General features: G+C 39.4%; 1 protein-coding gene across 2 annotated transcripts in view; it reads right to left on the bottom strand.

Moving 5' to 3' along the window:
- LOC127624110 (mitogen-activated protein kinase kinase kinase 5-like) overlaps nt 1–17,836 on the bottom strand; it is an 89,959-nt gene that overhangs the window by 24,366 nt on the left and 47,757 nt on the right. For both annotated transcript variants that reach the window (XR_007968117.1, XM_052098776.1), the window contains exons 11-18: nt 17,369–17,476; nt 16,020–16,072; nt 15,467–15,562; nt 13,494–13,575; nt 10,655–10,788; nt 8,685–8,812; nt 8,055–8,191; nt 478–583 (exon numbers count right to left, since the gene is read on the bottom strand). Coding sequence is in view for 1 of the 2 variants with exons in the window: in XM_052098776.1 (XP_051954736.1) it covers nt 478–583; nt 8,055–8,191; nt 8,685–8,812; nt 10,655–10,788; nt 13,494–13,575; nt 15,467–15,562; nt 16,020–16,072; nt 17,369–17,476 (844 nt within the window). In the remaining variant the exon portion in view is untranslated. The remainder of the gene's footprint in view (nt 1–477; nt 584–8,054; nt 8,192–8,684; nt 8,813–10,654; nt 10,789–13,493; nt 13,576–15,466; nt 15,563–16,019; nt 16,073–17,368; nt 17,477–17,836) is intronic.

Below are 17,836 nucleotides of genomic sequence, written 5' to 3'. Positions count from 1 at the left end.
AAAATAGGTGACATAGTAATGGTTGGATGACATCAAGATAAACAATTTGTGCAAATGGGTATAGTTTTCTGATAAAATAGAAGATCAAATTAAGTGATAATATGCAGTGATTGCATGCATCAAGTAATTTAAAATAAAAAAATAGCAAAGATAAATTCAATTAAATGAAAATAACTAAATGTACTATATATGTAAATGTATGTGCACAAGGTCTACCAAGATTTTACATGTTTGAAATAAGCAGGTTTACAAAATTCTCAAAAAGACAAAAACCTTTTGGGGTCTTGTTTCAAACTCTAACCTTAAATCTAGACTACAACTGATATTTCACTTGTTTTAAACACAAACCCCACTGACCTCACACTATTATTTTCTATTTTATTTTTGAACAGCTAGATTTTGCAGTGTAGCTGCAGTCCGGAACACATGTTAATTTAACTTTAACATACATAATAGTTAATGTATTTAGTACAGTACCAGTAAATGTTTCAGTGCAGGGGTTTATTCCAGCCAGACGTTTAGACGTTCCAAAATCAGAGATTTTCAAAACTCCACTGTAGGTGTTTATCAAGACATTATCCCCCTGAATGTAGTGAAAGTAGAAAAAAAAGACTTCATCATATTCCATTGTGTTTCTGTCAATACCAAATAAATGCACATTGGAAAATATATAGGCTATAACTGAAAAGGGTGGCATTTGAACACAATTTCATCTATCATGAAAGATAATCTCCAGTATTATAAACAGATCTCATAGATACTTAACAGGGCTCACAGCTGTAAACAGGCCTACTGAGCACTGAGCATTGCATCGCTCTTCACGTTACGATCCCAGAGACCATTCAATTGCAACCGGGGTCATAACATTATTGGGGGCTTGTCCAGGATCTTTTCCAGCATAATTTTCAACTTTGTTATTTCAGAACCATAAACTCTTGAACTTTATTTTCTTCTGCTGCACAACACAGGAAAAACATCTAAACATTTTCTCCTAATAATAATTATTATATGTGAATTCTGCTTATGTAGATGGCCCACACAGGCCTTCCCAGAATTCACCAAAACAGGTATGGACAGTCTCTCAGGGGCTCGAATAATGCATCCAACCCTAATACTGGGTGTCTGAGGTGGGTTGTCTGCAGGAACAGTTTTTTTAGGCCAGGTAGAAGAATGGTCAGATGGCTGGAGAGAAGATGGAGTGCCACATCTGGGAGCTACAGCCAAATCAACTGTTTGGTCTAGGTCATGGTGGGCTGGCGACCTATTGGCATGCACTGTGGTCTACCACCTATGTCAATCATGAACATCTTGTGCCCAGGCTCCAGAACCTGGAACGGTCCACCATCGGGGGGTTTCAGGTGGCCCAATGCACATCATGCTGGACAAACACATACTTAACAGAAGACAGATGTCCAAAGGAAGATGTCCCTCATTAAGTGGTGGAACCATTCACAGAGACTATATACATGTGGTTGATATGTTGTAGTGTGGTGAAGCTTCACACCAAGATTCTGTGTGACTGCAGCATAAAGGTCAGAGCTAAACTGGGACCAGTGGTCCGAGGATATGTCCAATGGCATACGGAATATGGAAATCCAGGTTCCAATGAAAGTCAGTGCAATTTCTCCAGTCGATGTGACACCAGAGGCAGAACTTCCGGGCACCAAGTGGTCCGACCCACCTTTGTGAGCATGTGAGCGTACCCCCCAGATGGGAGAAGGCAACCCACAAAGTCAATGTTTACATGATCAAAGCAATGCACAGGCACATCAAAATGCACTAGTGGTGCCTCAATGTGACGTCAAATTTTCACCCTCTCACATGTGAGGCAGAAAATGGACCACACCCTAACGTCTTTCTTCAGGCAATGCCTTTGAATCTCTGAAAAGTCTTAGCAGTCGAATGGCATGTGTAAAAGCTCAAATAACCTGAAAGGGGTGATAACCGCAATCTTGGGATGGATTGTCACTTGGTGACAACCTCGTACGAAGTCTACCTTGTAGAAACTTACTTTCCCAGCTAGCCATGCAGAAAAATCTTGGATATGCAAGACAAGTAATCGGGAATAGTGATGTCGTTGAGCAAGTATGGACGATAAGCCCAAGGGCTGTTTGATCTTCACACAATATCCAATTCCTCCAAGTAAATTCAGTCTTTGCTAATTTTGTTGGTTCAAGGCGACATGTGTGTGCGTAAACTGGGGGATATGTGGTAGAAATGTGGTGTTCAACACCATGCTTCACTGTCGCTGTGGAGAAAGTAAGCCGGGTAATGTCAGAGAACTCAGCAAGAATGCACGTAAACTTGCAACTGGACCCGAATGCACTAGACAAATTCTGAAAATCCGCTGAGTGTACAAAGAAAGCAATTATAGTCTGTTGCATTGACTAAGCAGCATTTTTTTTGTCAACCAACAACCTTTTTGCACAAAGTAATCAGCCCCCAAAAGGGGTAGTGCCTCTTAGCCAAAAGAAATCCTAGGTGAAACGCTGCTTGTTAAAATAAAAGCAAGATTTATGGTCACACAACAATGTCAGCATGTGGTCCTCATTCAGAGGGGGCTCATTCAAAAGGCTTAGCATTTGTGATGCTGTGGAGCTGCTGTGTGATGCAACTACGTTAGTCATCATACTGCCAAGAAACTCTGCAATCGTCAAAGTGCCTTGGGATCACCAATGTAGTGTTTGTGCGATCAATCAAATGTGGACGTTTCTGGTGAACCATGAACTCTTGAACTTTACTTTCTTCCGTAGCACAACACAGCAAAAACATCTACTGTTTTTTCCATCCTCTTAAAGGGATATAATAATAATAACAATAACATGTAAAATCTGCTTATGTAGATGATGTCACAATATATTATATATATATATACAGTGGGTACGGAAAGTATTCAGACCCCCTTAAATTTTTCACTCTTTGTTATATTGCAGCCATTTGCTAAAATCATTTAAGTTCATTTTTTTTTACTCATTATTGTACACACAGCACCCCATATTGACAGAAAAACACAGAATTGTTGACATTTTTGCACATTTATTAAAAAAGAAAAACTGAAATATCACATGGTCCTAAGTATTCAGACCCTTTGTTCAGTATTTAGTAGAAGCACCGTTTTGATCTAATACAGCCATGAGTCTCTTTGGGAAAGATGCAACAAGTTTTTCACATCTGGATTTGGGTATCCTCTGCCATTCCTCCTTGCAGATCCTCTCCAGTTCTGTCAGGTTGGATGGTAAACGTTGGTGGACAGCCATTTTCAGGTCTCTCCAGAGATGCTCAATTGGGTTTAAGTCAGGGCTCTGGCTGGGCCATTCAAGAACAGTCACGGAGTTGTTGTGAAGCCACTCCTTCGTTATTTTAGCGGTGTGCTTAGGGTCATTGTCTTGTTGGAAGGTGAACCTTCTGCCCAGTCTGAGGTCCAGAGCACTCTAGAGAAGGTTTTCGTCCAGGATATCCCTGTACTTGACCGCATTCATCTTTCCCTCGACTGCAACCAGTCGTCCTGTCCCTGCAGCTGAAAAACACCCCCACAGCATGATGCTGCCACCACCATGCTTCACTGTTGAGACTGTATTGGACAGGTGATGAGCAGTGCCTGGTTTTCTCCACACATACCGCTTAGAATTAAGGCCAAAAAGTTCTATCTTGGTCTCATCAGACCAGAGAATCTTATTTATCACCATCTTGGAGTCCTTCAGGTGTTTTTTAGCAAACTCCATGCAGGCTTTCATGTGTCTTGCACTGAGGAGAGGCTTCCGTCGGGCCACTCTGCCATAAAGCCCCGACTGGTGGATGGCTGCAGTGATGGTTGACTTACTACAACTTTCTCCCATCTCCCGACTGCATCTCTGGAGCTCAGCCGCAGTGATCTTTGGGTTATTCTTTACCTCTCTCACCAAGGCTCTTCTCCACCGATAGCTCAGTTTGGCCGGACGGCTAGCTCTAGGAAGGGTTCTGGTCGTCCCAAACGTCTTCCATTTAAGGATTATGGAGGCTACTGTGCTCTTATGAACCTTAAGGGCAGCAGAAATTTTTTTGTAACCTTGGCCAGATCTGTGCCTTGCCACAATTCTGTCTCTGAGCTCTTCAGGCAGTTCCTTTGACCACATGATTCTCATTTGCTCTGACATGCTCTGTGAGCTGTAAGGTCTTATAGAGACAGGTGTGTGGCTTTCCTAATCAAGTCCAATCAGTATAATCAAACACAGCTGGACTCAATTGAAGGTGTAGAACCATCTCAAGGATGATCAGAAGAAATGGACAGCACCTGAGTTAAATATATGAGTGTCACAGCAAAGGGTCTGAATACTTAGGACCATGTGATATTTCAGTTTTTCTTTTTTAATAAATGTGCAAAAACGTCAACAATTCTGAGTTTTTCTGTCAATATGGGGTGCTGTGTGTACAATAATGAGGAAAAAAATGAACTTAAATGATTTTAGCAAATGGCTGCAATATAACAAAGAGTGAAAAATTTAAGGGGGTCTGAATACTTTCCGTACCCACTATATATGTGTGTGTGTATATATATATATATATATATATGTGTGTGTATATATATATATATATATATGTGTATATATATATATATATATGTGTGTGTGTGTGTGTGTGTGTGTATATATGTATATGTATATGTGTATATATGTATATATGTATATGTGTATATATGTATATATATACACTCACCTAAAGGATTATTAGGAACACCATACTAATACTGTGTTTGACCCCTTTCAGCCTTCAGAACTGCCTTAATTCTACGTGGCATTGATTCAACAAGGTGCTGAAAGCATTCTTTAGAAATGTTGGCCCATATTGATAGGATAGCATCTTGCAGTTGATGGAGATTTGTGGGATGCACATCCAGGGCACGAAGCTCCCGTTCCACCACATCCCAAAGATGCTCTATTGGGTTGAGATCTGGTGACTGTGGGGGCCATTTTAGTACAGTGAACTCATTGTCATGTTCAAGAAACCAATTTGAAATGATTCGAGCTTTGTGACATGGTGCATTATCCTGCTGGAAGTAGCCATCAGAGGATGGGTACATGGTGGCCATAAAGGGATGGACATGGTCAGAAACAATGCTCAGGTAGGCCGTGGCATTTAAGCGATGCCCAATTGGCACTAAGGGGCCTAAAGTGTGCCAAGAAAACATCCCCCACACCATTACACCACCACCACCACCACCCTGCACAGTGGTAACAAGGCATGATGGATCCATGTTCTCATTCGGTTTACGCCAAATTCTGACTCTACCATCTGAATGTCTCAACAGAAATCGAGACTCATCAGACCAGGCAACATTTTTCCAGTCTTCAACTGTCCAATTTTGGTGAGCTCTTGCAAATTGTAGCCTCTTTTTCCTATTTGTAGTGGAGATGAGTGGTACCCGGTGGGGTCTTCTGCTGTTGTAGCCCATCCGCCTCAAGGTTGTGCGTGTTGTGGCTTCACAAATGCTTTGCTGCATACCTCGGTTGTAACGAGTGGTTATTTCAGGCAAAGTTGCTCTTCTATCAGCTTGAATCAGTCGGCCCATTATCCTCTGACCTCTAGCATCAACAAGGCATTTTCAGCCCACAGGACTGCCGCATACTGGATGTTTTTCCTTTTTCACACCATTCTTTGTAAACCCTAGAAATGGTTGTGCGTGAAAATCCCAGTAACTGAGCAGATTGTGAAATACTCAGACCGGCCCGTCTGGCACCAACAACCATGCCACACTCAAAATTGCTTAAATCACCTTTCTTTCCCATTCTGACATTCAGTTTGGAGTTCAGGAGATTGTCTTGACCAGGACCACACCCCTAAATGCATTGAAGCAACTGCCATGTGATTGGTTGATTAGATAATTGCATTAATGAGAAATTGAACAGGTGTTCCTAATAATCCTTTAGGTGAGTGTATATATATGTATATATATATATATATATATATATATATATATATATATACATATATATATATATATACAGTATCTCACAAAAGTCAGAACTCGTAGGTCCATGATTGTCCACAACCCACCACCTTTCTTTGGCACGATGAAGTAAGGGCTGTAGAACCCTTTCCCCATCTCGGCTGGAGGGACATGCTCTATCGTGCCCTCGCAAAGAAGGGTCATGATTTCCACACACAGGGTGGAAGCGTTCTCGCCCTGCACTGAAGTGAAGCAGATGCCGCTGAACTGGGGCAGGCGCCTGGCGAACTGAATCGCGTAGCCTACTTGGATGGTCCTGGCCAGCCACCGCGACGGGTTGGAAAGTGTTAGCCATGCGTCCAAGCTCCGGGCGAGGGGCATTAAGGAGACGATCGCATCTGACGTACCTGGGGGTGGGGCCTTATTGCGGGGGTGAGCAGGCGACATCGTGTCGGGGAGTATTGCTTCGACCAGAGGCGGCTGTGCTGAGGCGGAGCTCAAAGTACTTACCTTGCTCTGTGAAACCGGCATAGGGCGGGTTATCGACTGAGGAGGAGGGCCTCTTGGGCCGTCCTCGAGACTCGAGTGGTGCGGCCGGTTGTGCCGTTTCGGGCAGCAAAAGGTGAAATGGCCTGCCTTCAAACTTAGTGCCTCTTTGCTTGACATGGGAAAATCAAAAAAAATCAGCCAAGACCTCAGAAAAAAAAAAACTGTGGACCTTCACAAGTCTGGTTCATCCTTGGGAGCAATTTCCAAATGCCTGAAGGTACCACGTTCATCTGTACAAACAATAGTACGCAAGTATAAACAACATGTGACCATGCAGCCATCATACTGCTCAGGAAGGAGATACATTCTGTCTCCTAGGGATGAATATAGTTTGGTTCGAAAAGTACAAATCAATCCCAGAACAACAGCAAAGGACTTTGTGAAGGTAACAGGTAGACAAGTATCTATATCCACAGTAAAATGAGTCAAATTTCGACATAACCTGTAACGCTGCTCAGCAAGGAAGAAGCCACTGCTCCACCATACAAAAACAACATAAAAAGCCACACTACAGTTTGTGCACATGGGGACAAAGATCTTACTTTTTGGAGAAATGTCCTCTGTTCTAATGAAACCTCTCTTTGGCCATAATGACCATCGTTATGTTTGGAGGAAAAAGGGTGAGGCTTGCAAGCCAAAGAACACCATCCCAACCATGAAACATGGGGGTGGCAGCATCATGTTGTGGGGGTGCTTTGCTGCAGGAGGGACTGGTGCACTTCACAAAATAAATGACATCATGAGGAACGAAAATGATGTGGTTTTATTGAAGCAACATCTCAAGACATCAGCCAGGAAGTTAAAGCTCGTCACAAATGGGTCTTCCAAATGGACAATGACACCAAGCATACCTCCAAAGCTGTGGCAAAATGGCTTAAAGACAACAAAGTCAAGGTATTGGAGTGGCATCACAAAGACATGACCTCAATCCGATCAGAACTGAAAAGTGTGTGAGCAAGGAAGCCTACAAACCTGACTCGGTTACATCAGTTCTGTCTGGAGGAATGGGAGAAAATTCCAGCAACTTACTTGTGAGAAGCTTGTGGAAGGATACCCAAAATATTTGACCCAAGTTAAACAATTTAAAGGCAATGCTGCCAAATACTAACAAAGTGTATGTGAACTTCTGCCTCACTGAGAATGTGATGAAATAAAAACTGAAATAAATCATTCTCTCTATTATTATTCTGACATTTCACATTCTTAAAATAAAGTATTGAACCTAAATGACCTAAACAGGGAATGTTTTCTATGATTAAATGTCAGGAATGAGTTTAAACGTATTTGGCTAAAGTGTATGTAAACTTGACATCCCTTTAAGAGGATGGAGAAAAAGCAGTAATAGCAGAAATAAAAAGCAGCAATATATACTGTATATTGTTACATGTTTATTGTTTACATGCATAATTAAAACTATTTATAAGTTTTTACATTGATATGTAGAACATGTGCTAAAAAAGATACTGTCTTTAAGAATAGTGGCAGTTCAGCGCACCTCTCACCAAAGTGATGACTTGACACGGGTTAGCTCCATGCCTATTTAGATCAGTATTAAACTTCAGTCAGATGAGAGAGTCAATACCTTGATGTCTCTGTGAACTATCTGGTTGTCATGCAGGTATTTAAGACCCTCCAGAATCTGTTTTGTGTAGAAGCCGATGGTGGGCTCATTGTTTTTAAGAGGACCCCACTTTGACCTGAGCAGCGCTGACAGACTGCCTGTGATGCACAGATCAACACAAATCATTTTTTTAACACATTTGTTTTTTACAAACATTTGGATATTATAGATGATTATTAGCCTTAAGATGTAAACGTGCGCTATAAACTGGAGGGTCCACAATGAAAAACTGTGCTTGAAAATTGAATTATACAAAGAAAAAAATGATTACTAAATATTTTAAGTCACTTAATGAGTGATGGTCAGTTTCCCTTCTTCCATTGAGTCAGATGCATTGTTTCACATTTTCAAATCATGCTGGATAACATGAATATTAAGTTTTGTTCATGCCAGCATATGTGCATACAGTCTTTAAAGCAAACGGGGACATATCAAATACTAAGACATTCTGAAATTCATGTTGTTGTTTTTAAATTCAACTTTTCACTCAAACTGTTATGCTGATCAAATAACCTGAAAAAATGCTAAACAGAAGCATTTGTCTCAAACATTTGGAGCCCACTGCAGGTATAATGTTCATGTGTGTCTGACCTCCAGGCACTTGCTCCATGAAGATCTTGATGAAGCCATTCTCGCTGATGGAGCCCAGATACTGCACAATGTTCTTATGCTTGAGGTGTTTATGTAGAGCAATCTCCTCATGCAGAGGCTGAGAATATCTACCAACACACACACACACATTACATATACAAAATTAAAGCCTTTTTATTAGGGCTGACAATCGAATACAATTTCAAATGGAATGAGTTACATGGCATGCTGATTAATTCATTAATTCTCAATAATATCAATATTAGATGAGAAAGGCCCCCAAATACAGATAATTCAAAATAAATAATAATTCAATAAATAATAAATAGAAAGACATTCAGATATTCAGATTGAAATATAATTTGCATTATTGTGGTAAACGAGTAAAGCATTGATTTGACCAGTGATTCCCAACCGGACAAGTGTAAGTTTCAGTGGGTAGGTGTAAAGAATTGGAAAATGCCTTGTTTAACCAATAAAGCAAATGTATGACAATGTATCTTCATTTGAACGATCTGAATATTGATACTAAAAATCCCAAGATCTTTCTTTTAATATGTGTAGTTCAGCAGGAAGGTCCTCTCACAGTGTGTCAAGAGTCAACGTTTGGTCTGACTCGATCTGTGTAATGTGTGTCGACAGATTAGATCCATGCAATCCATGCCAAGCTGCATGATTGACACATTCTTGCATTTCATCAATGCTATTTTTAATTGTCTATGTACAAATGAGTCAGACTGATGCTTTTGGAATGTCTAAAATGGTTTTCGTGTATTTAGGATACTGTGTCCAGTAAACAGTAATTGAAACTCTGAAAATGGTGTCTGGAGATCTCTGTATACTGTTGTGTTTTATTCAGCTGTCAAGAACGCGTCCTGTGTGAACGGCTTTTATTCTGTGTCTGCGCTGCTTGTGAGGTTTGTTGAGGTGCGCTGACTGCCCCCTGCTGACACGCCTCAGAAAAAAACAAACTTACATGTACTTCAAGCTTGAATTGCACCAATGGTTGGAAAATACGTACATTTATTTATGTATGGTCAGAAGGCATGACTAATTGTGCACTGAATCAAAGCATTATTTCTTTCAGGGATAGCCCAGTGTGAGAAATATAAATTGTACATGCTGTCTTTAGTTTGACATCTAACTATGAATGTATGTGTGTGAATCACAGAATCACACCACACGCACGAAGAGTCCTGACCTTCATAGATGCTGTTAGTTTCTCTTGTCTTATCCTCTTATCAGAATGTTTTGCACTCTCTTCATACTCTCTTCAGCACATACTCTTTTCCTTGAGCTAAATATCTCAGTCGGACATAACACATATCTAGGACTGCTTGACCTCATATGATTACCGTTCCCATGCTATTCCGGTCAACATTTATTGTCCTTGGCTGTCTCCCAAGTCTTGCTATCACTATACTATTGGCTGTTGGTTGTTCTTTGTAATATGAAAGGTATAAATATTACGCAATGCTGTAATAAACTTGGAGTAGATTGAATAGAAACAACCGTGTGTTGTTGTTCTTTCTTCTCCCTTCATGAAGTCTCCAGATCCGCAGACTCCCGACTGCACTTACCTGGGCATGCACAGAAAGGGACCGAGGAATTCTTGATGGTGAAGTGTTGTGTGCTAAACTACAACGAGATCCAAGTTTCATTCCTAACACCCTGTCTTTTATATGAAGTGTGAACAAAACTGCAGCAGAAATGAGGAAATGGGCTCTCTCAAAACTGACCTATTTACTTTGATAATAAATATTCCTGGTATTATTGTGAATGATAAATGTAAATTTTAAAATGATAAAATATTAGTTACATTTCTATTTATTTCTATAGTTATTATTAGTTATTTCAAACAAAGGCTAACTTTAAAATGAGTCAGGTTTTGTAGTAATTCTGAAATAAGTCTTTATCTTACATTTAATTGTTAACAAACCCAAAACAAAAGGAAACTAGGTGTTGCTCACCTGCTGTCCCGTTCAGGAATCTCTTTGATGGCTAAACGCACCTGGTTACTGAGGTCACGGCCTGCGTAAACGACCCCAAACGTGCCTTTACCCAGAACCACCCTGTCTCCATGCTCATCAAATTCATAATCATACTGTAGACACACAAGAGCAAACAAATGATACATAACACTAGCAGAAATGAACTTTTAAAGAATTGTGGCTTTTAGTTCATGTCTAATAGCTTTGAGGTTATCTATGTGCTAGTGTACTCCTACAACTTAAAGCAGATCTACACATTTCAAATGAACATTCCTTCACAGCAAGGAACTACTGATGCACTTCACAGGTTGTCAAATCAAGTGCTCTCTAGACTGAGAAAGTCTAATGTCACCTGCAACTGACTAGTATGTAGCAAATCATGGTTCATGGCTGTGATGTAATCTAAAGCCTATTGGCTATTTAAAAAGAGGATGATACTTTGATATGTCCCGCCCCAACTTCCTGTTTCAATAGGAAACACATCAACACAAGAGAGAAAACTGCACTCATTAAACCATGTCATGGAGTTTCTAAGCAAATATTCTTGTCTAAAGCATGTAAACAAAAGAATAAACTAATAACAAAAAAAACACTGTAAATACCAATATGTATCTCAAATAAAATAAATAAATATATTTTTACTTTTCTTACTAGTTTTAATTAAGTTACTCTATAAGCCCTAAAGTTGTCCTTAATGAAAAATATCAAGAGGCATTAAAGGAGTTCAGATCAATCACAAGCATTTGTAGCATAATGTTGAATACCACAAAAATACATTTTGACTCGTTCCTCCTTTTCTTTTTTTAACCCTTTTTCTCCCAATTTGGCACACACATTTCCCACTACTTAGTAAGTCCTCGTGGTGGCACGGTTACTCACTTGTGGACTTATGGAGGACAAGTCTCCCTCCGACAAGTTGCCTCCGCTTCTGAGACCGTCAATCTGCGCATCTGATCACGTGACTCGTTGTGCATGACACTGCGGAGACTCACAGCATGTGGAGGCCCATGCTACTCTCCACAATTCACACACAACTCACCACACACCCCATTGAGAGAACCACTAATCACCACCACGAGGAGGTTACCCCATGTGACTCTACCCTCCCTAGCAACCCGGCCATTTTGGTTGCTAAGTAGTTTTAATTCTTATGACCGTTATTGCAGTGTTGTTGTGATCTGTCAGAAGTCATCGTTAGGGTGATTAGTGTCACCTCTGGTGAAGTTGGAGAGTGCAATATTTCAGTCATTCTGCTCTACTCAATTGTACTTTACAAAAGTGCAGATTTATGTGCACTAAGAGATACTGCAGAGAATCCAATGTGCCATATGTCTAATCTAGAGTCCGGTCATAATTATTCTTTTACTGGTTGAGAAGCGCTAGAACTCAGTTTAAATAATTCAATCCAAACAATGATACTTGAATCACAGATGAGTTTAGTTCACTGGTTAATTGTACTTGAATAATTAAGTTCACTTTACTTGAGCCAAATAATTATGTTTACTTAGAAAAAGCATGCAAACTGATTGCCTTAACAAATCTAAGGTCAACAAATTCGATTTTACAATGTATATTTACAGCAAACATTTATCTTGGTTAACATTGATTCAAACACATACTAATACATTTTAAACATCAAAACTTTTATATGTTAACATTAGATCATGCAATGAACAATTAACATGAACTAAATATGCAGCAAGATTAATTACTGCAGTAATAAAACACGGTTCATTGTTAGTTGATGATATGTTACGCATTATCTTAAGATCCTTGCCATTTTTGGGGATTTCCGCCTGGATTTGGCCTACCCAAATTAAAAAGCTTCCCATTCCCACATACTTTGGCCTAACTACACAGTTTTGGTGTCATTTTACAGGAAACCCTTTGAAGTTGCATAAAACACTGCTAAAAATAAAAAATAAATAAATATATGTTGTCTGAACAGTAATAACCCTCCTAAAAAAAAGAGGCGCTTTTTGATTTTTTTTATATAAATTCATTTTTGAAAGTGGAGCCCTGTTTGCCCTAGCAGCAAGCAGACAGTTTTGGCTGTTTCCACTAGATGTCAGCAAATACCTGAAAAAGGAATTTTGTCTGTATCATGTTTTATTTAATATCTATTTAAATGTATCTGAAGGGAGGAATATTACCTTTTTTTGGTGTAATTTCCACCTACCCAAATCTAAAGTCTCCCCATACCCATATACAGTGCTATAAATGCAAAATCCCAGTGTTTGTGGCTAACTGTGCTGTCTAGTACGAGTAGCACGGCAAATATTCAATAATGTCACTTGTATGTTTACAAATGTTGATTTTATACTTCATGATTCATTCGAAGTGTATTAGATATGTGATTATACCTCAATAAAAAGACTTATTGGAACTTCTTACTGGCAATGAGAGCTTTCATTTGATACATGGTTTGTACATGTGCGTCATATTTGAGCGATATGAGAAATATGCGTATTCAAAAACGCACATAATTATGACGCTACTTTTGATGGGTGGAACTATGTAATTTATTGTAAATAAGTTACTTAGTGTAAAACAAATGCCAAAGTGATGCATATCTCAAGAAAGTAGACATTCTAAGCTTTCAAATGGTACCAGATATGAGCTCATAACTCCTCCACATACATTTAAAATTTGAAGTACATTATTACTGACGTAATTTTAAATCCCAGATCCAGGATCGTGGATTTTAACTGGTTAACTACTGTTAAGAAATACTACCTTTTAGTAGCAGATTTTATGATGACATGTGGTCTAGACATTAATAAAGCAAACTGGTGTTATTATAAATACTGTATTTTACCTCTAAAGCCTCTGATTCACACTCGGTCTCGTCGGAGCCTTTCCAAGCCTCTTCAGTGAGAGTGTTTAACAGACCACAAAACCTACACAACACAAACATCATCATAAATCACAATTTAAATGACAAATACAAGCATAGATAGTGTAAACACGCATCCAACCAAGCATGACACGACAAGCGTCCAGTACTGTCATTTTTCTGTCCTCGATGACATTTTAAATGCTGTGCAATGGGACCCAATCAAAGCCAATTAGATGATATTTGATGCTGAACATACAGCTATGTGGAGTGGGATTTCCAGTATATATCTATCAGAATCAGAATGAGCTTTATTGCTAAGTGTGCTCACGTACACGAGGAATTTGTTTTGGTGAAACAAGCAAGTGCACACGGAACATTACAGAGAGACACAGAATATAAAACAAGGTAAGAGTAGAAATGGACAAATAAATAGGACATATAACATAGAATGTTGAATGTACATGTGCAAGTGGTCATGTATGTGCAAGGTAGGGGTATGTACACAGGTATTGTATTAAATATGAATGAATTTACATATGCACATGACATATTTATACATTTCTGCACTATGGGAGTCCTGAAGGCAGTTTAATTGTTCATGAGGTAAATGTCCTGAGGGTAAAAACTGTTCTTGTGCCTGGTTGTCCTGGCACTCAGTGCTCTGTAGCGCCGGCCAGAGGGCAACAGTCCAAAGAGGGAGTGGGCAGGGTGTGTGGGGTCCAGAGTGATTCTACCTGCATGTTTCCTCACTCTAGAGACATACAGGTCTTGGAGGGTGGGCAGGGGGGCATCTATAATCCTCTCAGAAGTCCTGACTGTCCATTGTACTTTCCTTTGGTCTGATTTGGTGGCTGACAGTGGGGGGATTTCTCCTGAAGTCCACTATCATCTCCACTGTTTTAACATGTTCAGCTCAAGGTTGTTTTGACTGCACCAGACAGCCAGCTGATCAACCTCCCATATGTATGCAGACTCGTCACCATCACTGATGATGCCAATGACCATGTCATCTGCAAACTTCAGGAGCTTGCCAGTGGGGTCCTTTCCATTCATTCATGTAAAGGGAGAAGAGCGGGAGAGAGAACACACCCCTGAGTAGAATTAGTGCTAATAGTGAGGGGCCCGGATGTGAGTTTCCCCAGTCTGTCCCCATCTGTCAGAAAACTGTTGATCCACCAACAGATTGGGGTGAGCACAGAGAGCTGGGCCAGTTTGGTTAAGAGAAGATCAGACATGATGGTATTTAAGGCTGAGCTGAAGTCCACAAATAGGATCCTAGCATAAGTCCCAGGTCTGTCGAGGTGTTGCAGGATATAATGCAGTCCTATATTGACAGCATCATCCACAGACCTGTTTGCTCCATAAACAGAGGTCCAGTGATGCCCTTCAGGCAGGCCAAAACCAGTCTCTCAAATGACTTCATGACCACAGACATGAGAGCAGCAGGTCTGTAATCATTAAGTCCTGTGAATATACACACACACACACACACACACACACACACACACAGACAGACAGACAGACAGACAGACAGACAGACACAGAGAGTATATGTTTATTGTTTTCATGCACAATTTGCACTATTTACATGTTTTTACATTGATTTGTAGAAGCACTAAAACAGTACTGTCTCTTTAAGAGTAGTGACAGTTCAGCAAGCGTCTCACAGAAGTGATTCAGCTGAGCGAATGCTATCAAGAGTGGAGTGGCACGGCTTATTTGTTCTGTAGTTTTTGATCAACAGCTGACTGTAAAGAACAGAAAGGATATTAAAAGAGACATTAATGACAAATGGATTGTGTGGATCTCGTCTTTGGACACTCATTACACGGAACGAGTCAAACCAAACTTTTACTCTAAACACAGAGTGAAAGGATCTCACAGCTGAACTATTTCATCATAAATGAAGAATGAACAAAATGGGGGAAAAGACTAATTCTTTGCAAACACACCTCTTGCAGTGCATCTCTGTGCAGAAATAGATCTGGAAGTCTTCAGAGTTGTTGACCACATACAGAAAACAGCTGCGCTCATCAAACTTAGAGATGCTGCATGTGTTAAAAAAATACAGATGTCAAAATCACTTGATCTATCCTCTTAAATGCTTTATCATTGTGATCAGGTGATGATCATGCAATATTAAAAGTTCTGAAACTTAAGGCTGATATTGGCTTATAATTCATTGTGTAAAACTTAGTTTCAGCTGTGCTAAAATCCACAATATACAGCTACTGTGTGCGGCACAACATCTGCATATGAACCGACTATATTCTCTAGTGGAAAGATGCCATTTCATGAATTAGCTTATTTAAATATTGAGGCAATTGAAAATGTGCATCTTTAATATTCGTATTATGCATGTGTTTGATAAAGCACTAGAGGCTGTGTTGTATTGTGCATATGCTCTGCTGTGTGTCAGGCTTAACAACGCCCTTTAGCCAATGCAGCACAGCCTCATGTGCCATATTGCTCAATATAAGTGTTTTAAGTGTAGAGATTATTTACCTCACACCTCGCACAGATGCTACACTGAAATTCCACTCATGGATCCCCTTATTCTGAGACACACAGAGAGAGAGACACAGTGCGACATTATTCAGCAGCCACAAAACCTTGAAGTGATCTGCACATATGAACACTGTATATCGTTATTTAAAGGAATATTCCAGGTGAAATACCCTTTGCTTCACCCCTGAGCATTTCTGGCTGTCCACATGTAAATATTGCTCTCATTTTACAGTACCCCCATAGTAATAATGTATAACATATAATAATAATAATAAATGATTCCAATAATTAATACATAATATTATCAATGTTTTCAATCTTATAATGAACATGCATCATTTCACCATAAAAAGAAATTGTTGTCAAATCTTTGTGATTCATGATCTGTTTGCAGATCTGTCCCTGCAAAAAGTCTCATGTCATTCCACTAGATGACAGCAAGCACTCGGAACAAGACATTTCCTCACTTTATGCAGATGTGAGATGCAGCTGAGCACTCGCACATGTGCTCCTCGTCTATTTTGTGATACCTCGCACCTTCCCCACTGTTTCAACAAATATCTCGGCCTCTGAGTGGACTAGAAGCTCAATCTAGATGTCGTTGGAAATAGGAGATCCTCAGATGTATTCACACATTTCATCATCAATAGTCGACAACATATTTGGCTGATGATTTATTTTTCCTGCTTTTCTGTTGGACTGCATTTTTAAGACATTTTAGACATAATTTGAATGATTTACTCAAGTAAGCTCACAGGCAAGTGAGAGAGTTGCTCATCTACTCTATCTGCTCATATAGAGTTTGTGGCGCTTACAAAAGCAGTGAATGTAGCAGACATGAGACATTTGCGTTTGTTGTCTTAAATAAATCATATTTAATGAAGTGATTCTTTTGAACTGTGGTGTTATGCCAACAAAATAAACTAGATGCATTCCTGAGAACAAGAGCGGCCATTTGATTTCATTATACATCATTACCTCAAGGTGACGCTCATTCAGAGATGTTCAGGTCTTATCTTGTTGTTTTATGTAACATACATGTAAAAGTGATGCCATTCTGTGAAAAGTACAGATTCTAAGCTTTCAAATGATACCACATATGACTTATGTATTCAAGGACTTTTACATTTTAAGAGTAAACTTATTTTACAGTCCTGGCCCCGCCCCACAGAGTTAAGAGGTTAGCATAATTAGCGTCATGTTAAAGTATATAGTCACATTTGTTAAATATGTTGTTGTTTTTTTACACATATTGATTTAGTAGTAGATTTTAATTTAATAATTAAACAAACCAATGAAGAAAGTGAACGAATGAATGAATGAACAGTAAATAAATGATACATTACTTTGTCATCAGGGGTCACGTGCCAGATAGACAATGTGTTCTCCTCCACATCATTGTTTATTGAGAGGTAAGACGGCTGGTACACTTTAGTGGGCTCCAGAATCAATACCTGCACACATGTCAAAAGCATCTATTAATGATAACAGTCCAATGAATAAACAGTCTCGGGCTATCTCTCTAAACCTAAAGAGCTGACATGATGTCTACAAACATCTGAGAGAAGGTTTATTTCCTGCACGCCACTACAAATGAGATCTATTTAAAACCTCAATTGTTCCTCATAGACAGGAACAATATTCAATGCACAGCAAATGGAGACTATTAAGCTGAAGCTAATAAAACAAATTATTCAAAATTTTGTAGAATCTATCAAATATCGCACCTCTAACTTTGTACAGTACTAATGAAAATAAGTCACACTACAAAACGTAACAAAATAAAACACAATTCATTCATAATACTGTGAATA

Source organism: Xyrauchen texanus, chromosome 30 (assembly GCF_025860055.1).
Source record: "Xyrauchen texanus isolate HMW12.3.18 chromosome 30, RBS_HiC_50CHRs, whole genome shotgun sequence".
Lineage (NCBI taxonomy): Eukaryota > Metazoa > Chordata > Actinopteri > Cypriniformes > Catostomidae > Xyrauchen > Xyrauchen texanus.
Note: the sequence above shows the minus strand (reverse complement) of the source record. Positions and strands in the feature narration are given on the sequence as shown.